This window comes from Eleginops maclovinus, chromosome 2, assembly GCF_036324505.1.
Source record: "Eleginops maclovinus isolate JMC-PN-2008 ecotype Puerto Natales chromosome 2, JC_Emac_rtc_rv5, whole genome shotgun sequence".
NCBI lineage: Eukaryota > Metazoa > Chordata > Actinopteri > Perciformes > Eleginopidae > Eleginops > Eleginops maclovinus.
In genome coordinates this window covers 12,043,865-12,053,354 of record NC_086350.1, presented here as the reverse complement: position 1 = coordinate 12,053,354, position 9,490 = coordinate 12,043,865, and the positions used below count along the sequence as shown (strand labels likewise).

Here is a 9,490-nt window from a genome sequence, read left to right as displayed (position 1 = left end):
ACACATGCCATGAGTCAACTCTGGCTCTGTCAGAAAAGAATTCACTCTGACCTGCAAATCTTCACTCCACGCCTGTTGCAAAGAATGATATTATGGACTTTATATTAGAAAATAAACCTTATACTTAAATTAAATACTAATTGAATGCATTTTTTTCTAACTATTATCTAGGATCACCGAGCATGAATGCATGCAGTATGGACACTTTGGCTATTTTTATTTCATGCTGCAGCATTCAGTTTCAATTGTAAGTATCCTCATATAGTCCGCAGGTTGCAGATAGTACTGGCAATATTCAGTTTCTAGAAATGTGTAATTGTTATCAACAATAAATGTAAATCTAAAAAGGCAGAACAGAATAGATCATCAAGAACCGAATGTAAGATTAAATATTGTGAAGTGAAATACATTGTACAATATGTATTGTACACTTATTTACTACATCTGCGCTAATGTGACCTTAACAAAACTTTTAGAATTAGAAGAATAACTGATGAGTCACATCGAAGAGCTCACAATTTAGTTCAGTGATTTTAACAAAGGAATTCTTCTTCATGCAGGCATGTAGACACGATGTGGCTGAGTGTGGACATAGGTTTACTGTGGTCAAGCTGCTGCTAGGTGGTGCTATTGGGGAGACACTGCTAAAATCAGGGTGGACTGTGTTATCTGCGTCTGCCCAAATTAAACAAGTGTAAAGCCAACCCAGTAAATAGCTCTCCTGCAGTTCAATGATGATTTTATTTATGTGTATATAATGTACAATATACAGTACTTCCCGGTTTGCTGAAAAGACAGAAATGACTTCAGCTGCCTCCCAGGTTTGCACTTGTGAGGCGCTGATCCTTAAAGTGAAAATATATAAGAGCGGGTGCCCCCGTGCTCGAGTATGTTGCCATACATCACATCATTTAACACTTTGAACTGTCAGAAATGTGTCACTCTGTCTCTCTCTTGATACCTTCATATGTCAGCGTGAAATCATAAATACAATCATTTCCCCAATGTTGGCTCTTTATTCTGTCAACCGTTTCAAAATGTGACTGTGCCTCTTCATTTCCGACGCATGAATAAGTGAAAGGCCATTAATATGTCTCTTTCATTACACTCTGGCACTCTGCACTGCATGAGCATGCAAAGAACTGCATGTTTGCTGGGCTCAGGGTTCTGATGTCCGATTTGTAAGGGAACAAAGATATGTCAGGAAGTCCGCCTGGTAAAAAAAGTCATTCCGAGAATTCGTATTTTGTTCCTGCCGTTTAAACAGACAACTAGTGCAGTACAAGGAGAAGGGTTGAATCTGCTTTAAAAAAGCAACATTTCTGCACTAATCTGAATTTATTACATTTAGGTGAACAGCTGAACTTATCTGTTCATAAGGAGATAAATACAACATGTAAAATGCATAGTTTACATGTGAATCTGCCTGATTGTGAGTGGAGTTTTTACAAAACATGTTCCTAAAATGAACTGTACAAAGAAGGCTTGTGGCAAAACTGGTCAAACATTTTTTTTTTTATCCTTTGACAAACAACATTCTTTCTCTTTTCTCTCGCCACTCCCAAGACTAGATTAGAAAGAAAACTCATCAGTCTCCTTGGCTGTTGACTGATAAACTTTTTATTTGAAGGGTGTCCTATCTGGTGTCTCTGGTGTCTTCCTCCAGTGCACTCCTGATTTGAAATATAGCCTTACATAATGAGGGAGAAAAATAGAGCGGTGTTGCACCCCTGAGCCGGTGTCAGCTTAATCAATCATTTTTAAACACAGGCAGGCATGCTTACTCTACTCGCTTCACATCCGACACATCCTTCCCCTGCTCAACAATGTGACAGCAGCATAATTCATTTTAACTCAAAAATTAAACAGGCAGCATCAAAGTTGTCCTTGCATCCTTTTGGTTTATACACAGGGTAGTAGGTTGGGCCGAATGTGGGTTTATAGTGCACCTTTATTCCGTAGGTAATCTTATCTTATCGAATGCATGCACACCCAAATAATAATAATAATGATGATGATAATAATAATGATAATGATAATAATAATAATACCTTAAACTTATATAGCGCCTTTCATGGTACCCAAGGTCGCTTTACAAATTGGGAGGGGAAAAGGGGAGTGGGGGTTAGGGATCAAAGGACTTAGTACAGAAAAATGTTTTGAGGTGCTTTTTGAACATGGGCAGGGATTGGGCAGAGCGGACATGGAGTGGTAGACTGTTCCAGCGTGTGGGAGCATTGGCAGAGAAGGCCCTGTCCCCAAAAGTTCCCAATCTGGTGCAGGGAGTGGCCAGCAGGTCCTTGTCAGACTGTTTAGATTTGTAACCTTTTTAAAAATAATATTTTGATTAACAAGTATGAACATCTGGGCAGTTTTGTCTATTTCAGACATACAATTATGAGCGAACATATGTCTGGCTGAAGTTCAAGTTTCTAGACATGGATGCTGAACATGCAAAAGGCGTGGACTGTGAGAGTAGAGTTCACATGGTCAAATTGCTGTGGGTCACAAGGTCAGGGAAATTTGGAGGAGCTAAAGCTGAGCTGCAGGAATGGAGCTTGGCCTCTTCGCTTGGCAGTGAGAGATTCCTTCTGGCTTTCTGTCAAAAAGTCGGCCTTCAGCGCAGCAGAGCTCCAAAAGTTATATCACCCTCTTGTTGGTGAGTTACATGCAAGGAGCACTGTACTGGAAACCAGATTATTACATGACAAAATACCCCTCGGTTATTAGTCCAAACTTCAAATATTGACTTTCTTAGTATTTAGTGTATTCATTTTCTTTTTTTTAATAAAATATCTCACTTTGATGTCTAAATGTTTTTTTAATTGTCCATACATGCACATGCACATGGAATTTGAAATGATTTGTCTTAATTAGTGCACAATAGCATTGTTTTGCTCTGCATCTCTCACATTGTGTTCCACTGCCATGTTTGGCAGTATTTGACTTAATGTAAATTATGTCACTTTACTAATGAGGTGCTTATCCAGCTTGAAAACAAACACATACATGAAAGGTCAACACCAATTATGATCAGACACAAGCAGAGTAAAACCTAAGCAATTAAAACAAAAATAAAGGAACACAAAAGGAAAATATCTTTGTAATTATAACATATCTATTTGGTATTGCAGGATGGAAATTTAAATTCTTCATACCAAGTGCAGACACTATTCGCCTTGAAATAGGTGATTAAAAAAAGATAGTATTTATGTAATTTAAAGTCTATTACATTAACTGCAGACATACTGGTTTCAACCAAATGTAATCTAGATGATACACTGTTATTTGGTTTGTTTTATGTTAAATTATGGTAACTTTTAGTTTTGGCGCGGTTTGTTTTTATTATCGCTGACTGGTTCTATCTGAAGTCTGGGTCTTTACCGGGAGGGCAGGACCGTGTCAAAGTCCACGTGCACCGCTCTGAAGGGGCGGGGCTCCGCTGATCACATGCAGATGCAGGAAGCATGCTGTTTGTAATTGCTGCGCAACAAGCGGGCATGGCTGCCGGTTGCCAGAGTGACGTTTGATAACAGTCAAACGTCACTCTGACTTAAAGCACAGTTTATCCTATCGATCTTGACTTCTATCAGAGCAGAGACATTCAAATACATATAATCAGACTATGAAATGAACCCTTCGTTATGACGATGATAATGATACATAGCTATTTTTTGAGGAGTAGTTTTATGGTGAAGAGCAGCTTATAGACAGTCAGGAATGGCATCCTCACTGAATGATTTAGCAGTAAATGTCTGAATCTCCGCAGCTTTTCAATGTGAACTTGCAAACACAGACACTGTTGAGCATCGTGAATTGAACAGTGGCCACATTTAGCAAGCAGCAATTTACAGATTGTGATTAAAGTAGGCATAACAACCACAGGAGCTGCAGTTTTCATGATAATTATCGAAGGCTATGCGATTTTCAGATGTATAGTTTAATTATATGGTTTGGATCACAAGATGATGCAAATGCACGTCATAATTGTGTATTTGGCAGGTTTTCAGTTTCAAATGCAGCAGCAATCCACATGTATTATTATCATTATTTGCACCCATTATAAATGAGATATTAAATAGATCTAGTAAATTGCTGATCAAGTTACACAGTAATAAAACATTGAAATTCATGTGTAAAACTGCGCAGGGTCGATCAGCATGGATTACTTTCAGGCCTACATCTATTCTTCGGCTATTGACAACCTCTCCCTTTCCAGTGTGCATGACTGGAGCTCTCACTAGCGCTGCTAGTGGACAATCAGACCTACACACCCACCTCCAGACACACTCGCATTTCTCATTTCTTACTTCTAGTCTAAATTAGATAGCAAGACGTAGTGCCGGAGCTCACAGTTCGCATAGAATTAGTTTGAAGTACTAGCGTTAGTTAAACAGCAAATCTGAAATTCAACATGGAGTCCCCTCCAGATCCAGCGAGCGACCCGGGCAACAGCGCCTCGGAGCCGGCTACCCCGGTCAGGGAAACCCCGGTAAACCTGGAGACGCTCCGAAAAGCGGACCATCCAGCCCCGGTTCGGAGGCAGACCTGCTCCAGCACCAACAGAGGTAAGCGGACCGTGCTTCGCTTTTAACGGCATGGGAAAGAAAGACCGATCGCGGATTTTCCAAATCAAACTTCAAAATGAATTAATCGCTTCTCCATAAATAACTGCACACTGTCTAAAACCTCCAAGCCACAGGGACACGGCTTTTTATTTATTACCACCGCGGCTTTTACCCGTTCGCCTGTAATTAGTGCCTCGGTGTGTTGCTGCTTTTCAGGCTCCACTGACAGCTCGAATCATAGGGGGGTGATACGTTCACATATGTCACATTTACTCTCACTGCAAGATAAATCAATTACCCAGCAACTTAAAAATGACCTACTGGAGCTTATTTTTGTGTCAAAATGGGCCAAACCGTCCCCTCGAAAGATATTTTGTCAAAGTGTCAAAAGTGAACTTTTGGAAACTGTGGGCTAGTTTATCGATCAATCCCCTGTTTTGTAAGGCTGTGTCCTCCTCTGTGCCTAATCCAGCACCCTGTGCTGTCTGGCAGGGTATTCACATCTCCAGCGAACAGATTTTAAGCTGTCCCTGTGCAGAAAGACGCCCAGCAGCTGGGAATTGTTTAGCGCCTGCTCTCAAACACTGTTGCAAGCGTGGAGCCGCTGCACGCCTTTTTGCGAATATACCTCCGCACGATCAGATAATTAAAACTAAACGGGCTATATATGCCTGTTTAGAAGTGTGTGTGTGTCCGTTGCTGCTGAGGTGTAGTTCATTTTTACATGATTTATCCACCACGTCCCGTCCATGTTGTACAGTACAGACATTATTTAACCACACCCCCTCTCGGCTGTCTCCAGCACAGGCTAACCCGGCTCATCCAAGTTCAGAGAAATTCTCTTTTCTCTGCTCATTCTTGACTATCACAGTCGATGTATATGGCAGTGAGGCGAGCGATATACATGTGACAATTACTGTATTACACGGTGGGTTTTGTGTGCGCACTCTTCCTGTGCGCGAGGGTATATTTAGAGTGTGATATAGTGAATGTGGAATGTAAGCTGGTTATGTAACAGGTTTAGCCATAAACACAGGCGCGCAACTGAAAGCACAAATCATCACCGCAGATCTCCTCACTTTATACAAGAGTTCCCCCATTCCCCATGAACATATCGGCTGTTAAATTGAAATAAATCTGTGCACTTCAGCGGATATGTGCTCACCGGTGAAGGGAAACTGTGTGACTTTGTGGGCTGGCACTGCCGGAGCTCTTATGTAATAGCGGGGCAAAGACAGGTAGTTGGGAGTCTTCGTGGATTGATTTCTTTTTTCTCAAGTCTGACTTTCAGACACTCCTAACCTGCTGACCCATATTCACCCCACCCTTTATGCACAGGATTAAAGCGTGTCTGGGATAGAGAAAGACAGGAAAAAGAACGCCTTCGGTCTGTTATATAATGCTGAATGGGTGAAAAAAACACACACAAAAAAAACACATGTTCAGTTGGACAACCTCTGCAGCTCAAAAGGAGTTTCCCTGCACCAAGACTCTGTGTTCACCTTTCTACAAAGAATTAAAACGGTTGCTTGAAAACATCAGCTTTAGAAAGTTTTGTGAACTTTAAAAAAAGTCGGCATTTACCTGAAAAGCGTTAAGAATATATTTCTAAATTAAGATCTGTTAAGTTTAATTGTGTGGTTTACATTTCTATATGTGAAACCTATCTCTTTGTGTATTCCGTCATACAGGACGCCTGCTAAAATTTCAAAAGGCTGGGGTAACAACGGGCAATTCATTTTTGTGTATCTTATCTTGCAGAATCATTAAGTTGCCATCTGTTGCTTTGATGTTCAGTTACATACTAGTAACGACAATCTGTTGTGGTCGACTCTTACAAATGTTTACAAGGTATTATAACACTTCAACAGTTGGCTTCAATTTGCGTTAAAAAACATTTAACTGGGCTTAAAATGCTGATTATTTATAAATGTGATCATGCAGAAATATTTAGAAAATTCATCACTCAGGAGAGCAGAAGAAAAGTGTTCTTTCATAAAGAAATGATGGCTTAATGGTTTTATTAAATAAGGCATTGATGCAAAAGTACAAGTTTTCTAATAAGAAGCAACTGCAGTTGGTTTATTGCGTCGGCACAGTTCAGTGCAGGATAAATAAAACAATAAAAAAAACGTTCATTGCTCACAGTAGTGTTATAGTTTTGTAAGACATTTTATTTAGGATTACAGCTCTCTGCTCAGGCATTTCAGACCAGCCACAGAAACCAACATCTGAAGGGCGGCAGACACTTGCTCAAGCACAGTTTCCCTCTTTACACCAGCTGTATTATACTTTCTGAAGATGCACATTTCTTATCCTGCATGCAGAGCGTTTACTGTTTTAACCCTGAGTGCTAATACCTTTTAAGTATAAAGGGCTTACTTCAGCAGAAGCTGTGCAGAAAGACTTGAGTGGGTCAGAGAACAGGCCTTGGAGGGCTGTGGATATCATTACTGGAAAGAAGAAAGGGTGTTATTTTCATATCGCAAGATCCCTCGTTTTCACAAATTTGGAAACAATCAATATTAATGGCTTGGTTATGTAAGGTTGTGGTCTCTGCATAGTCCTGACACCCCACCATCGCACTGGGAAGCTCTGAAGCTGCTTATCTGATCAGACCTCCGGTGGCTGAGGTCCTCTTGTAACATGAATTTGAGCACCAAAAGTGTGTAGTACATGTGCTTGTTGTAGTACTGTAGTGCTCTGAAATACACAAGAAAAGGCACGCAGTGTTACAGTTTATTTATTATAAGCCTCACTGTCAAAGCTAGATGGAATTGCTTTTTATCATAGTATACTAACCACCAGTTGAAACCTTTAATTTCACGACTCCTAGAGTAGATTGTCTTTTCACAAGTTTGTTATCCCCTTTTTTGTTGAAAAAATACAGGTGTTTTAAATGTTTCATGTGGACAAGAAAATACTACCTGACACTGCAGTTTAAGAAGCTGATCCAAACTGAAAAGGAACAGTAAAAAGAGTCTCTCTTGATGAACACGAACCCATAATTTCATCAAGCAGTTTTATTTTTGGGCATTGAAATTAGAGTTCTAATTTCTAGAGTGGCAGCATTTATTCAGTTGTTGTTGACAAAACACGGATGAGGTGCAGGAACTCACTCAAATCTCTAAAAAGCTTGGACCTGGCATGAGGCTTGCACGCCACTCAAGTGGACAGCAACTTTATTGAGGCTGAGGCATTCTCTCATTCAATGAATTTGGGCTCTCGGCTGGATAGACAGATGATCCAGGTACAGGCTTTTAGCTGAGCCTTCGCTTCGGACGGGTCCGCGAGAGAAACTCTTTTAGGGGGCTCTTTTTTTCTTGCTGGCTGCTTGTAAAATATGAAGTATCAGTCATCCTGCATTTTCAATTCTCAAATGTTGGTGAGGTGTTGATATCATAAACTCTTATATTGGTACCTGTCAGACAGTTGTTAAATGTTAATAATCCATTTAAAGGCAAAGTGCAGTATTTGATCTATTCCTTAAAACAACAGTACAAAACAGTTTAACCGAAAAGATAAACAGGTATTTATTTGTCTGTGTACACTGAACTGCTACAAAGATGGGACATCTGCTCTATATTCAGACTTTGGCACCACTACCTTTTAGGAAAAAAAAGGTATTTTGTTTTTATGAGCTTCAAAGTTCAAATTACATTTGAGCGTCCGTGAGCTTATCTACTGTAAGGAGGATGTAACCGTGAATGTCAACATAACATCAGGATTAGTCAAATAAGCAGTGGTTGAGATTTTTATCATGTCAGGTGCAAGGCTTTTTCTTTCTTTCTGATGGTTTAAATAACAAGTAAAAACATTTATAAAATAATGTAAATACCTTTCTTTCAAATTCTCCTACTAAATTGTAAACTGCTGTCAATCGCTCTATAATTTTCAAGGTTCCATGACCTCTTCCCTTTCCAATCCCTTTCTTATTTTCTTTCCTCAATTTTCTCGATGGATTTGTTTGCTTTCCATTGTCTTATGCCAGAAATGTAGTCATGCATTTCCAGATAACTTTCTATCATAAAATATAATATTTTCCTGTAAAGTTCCAACAGTTTTTCTTGTTGCTGTGTGTGTGAACATTGTAACTTTGTCCAATAAAATGTGATCTTTGATTTTAATGTCTATGTTTTTGTAAAAACTAATAAAGTTAAGAGGGTGTCTCGTTACATTAACACAACTGATTTTTATCCTTATATGTCTTAGCGATGATGTGAATGCGTCAGATTTACCTTTTTTAAACTTGTTAAATTAAAATATTTCAACAAAGCACCTCCTGATTCTAATAAACGTGTCAAACTTTGTAACAAAATGATACACAGCCCGTGTAAAAAAGGGACCTCTTTATACAAGATATTTGTGGTCCTTTTTATAAGTTTGAAGTACATTTTTTGATAGCGTTTTTTAGGTCATGTTTTTGTTAATATTATTTGAGCATTCCATCTTCCATACCTATTATACATGTATGAAGGAATAAAAAGTAATGCAATAACCCTTTAAAGATGTAACGATGTAGAGGGGAACATTTTCTGTATTCATTACGAGAGATCTCCATGAAAGAACTCCTGGATTTTATTGTAGGAAACTGCTTAGCCCTGTTGTCCTATACCAGCCATTGACAGAACATTGCTCACTGTAGCAGGATCACAAGTTTAACACTCGACCCCTAGGTTATCTACACAAGACTAAACATATGGGCCAATATCTCCATATCTAAACCTTATCAGTATGCATTTGTCTATATACATTTAATTTTCTGTATTTATCTCATATGATGCAGGAAACTGGGTTTACCAAGGGTCAATGTTCAAGTTATTTGTGTCCAAGTCCATGTGCTTTCAATCAGCATATTATGCAGTGCTAGTTTCACTGTAAATGTCCTTTTTTATAGTGAATAAAATACTACAGTGCATAGC

General features: G+C 39.2%; 1 protein-coding gene across 1 annotated transcript in view; it reads left to right on the top strand.

Moving 5' to 3' along the window:
* Window positions 1-4,277: 4,277 nt before the first annotated feature.
* The window catches only part of roraa (RAR-related orphan receptor A, paralog a), a 168,629-nt gene continuing 163,416 nt past the window's right edge, over window positions 4,278-9,490 (top strand). Inside the window, exon 1 of the mRNA XM_063909074.1 lies at window positions 4,278-4,568. Within this exon, the coding sequence (XP_063765144.1) occupies window positions 4,415-4,568 (154 nt within the window). The 5' untranslated portion in view covers window positions 4,278-4,414. The remainder of the gene's footprint in view (window positions 4,569-9,490) is intronic.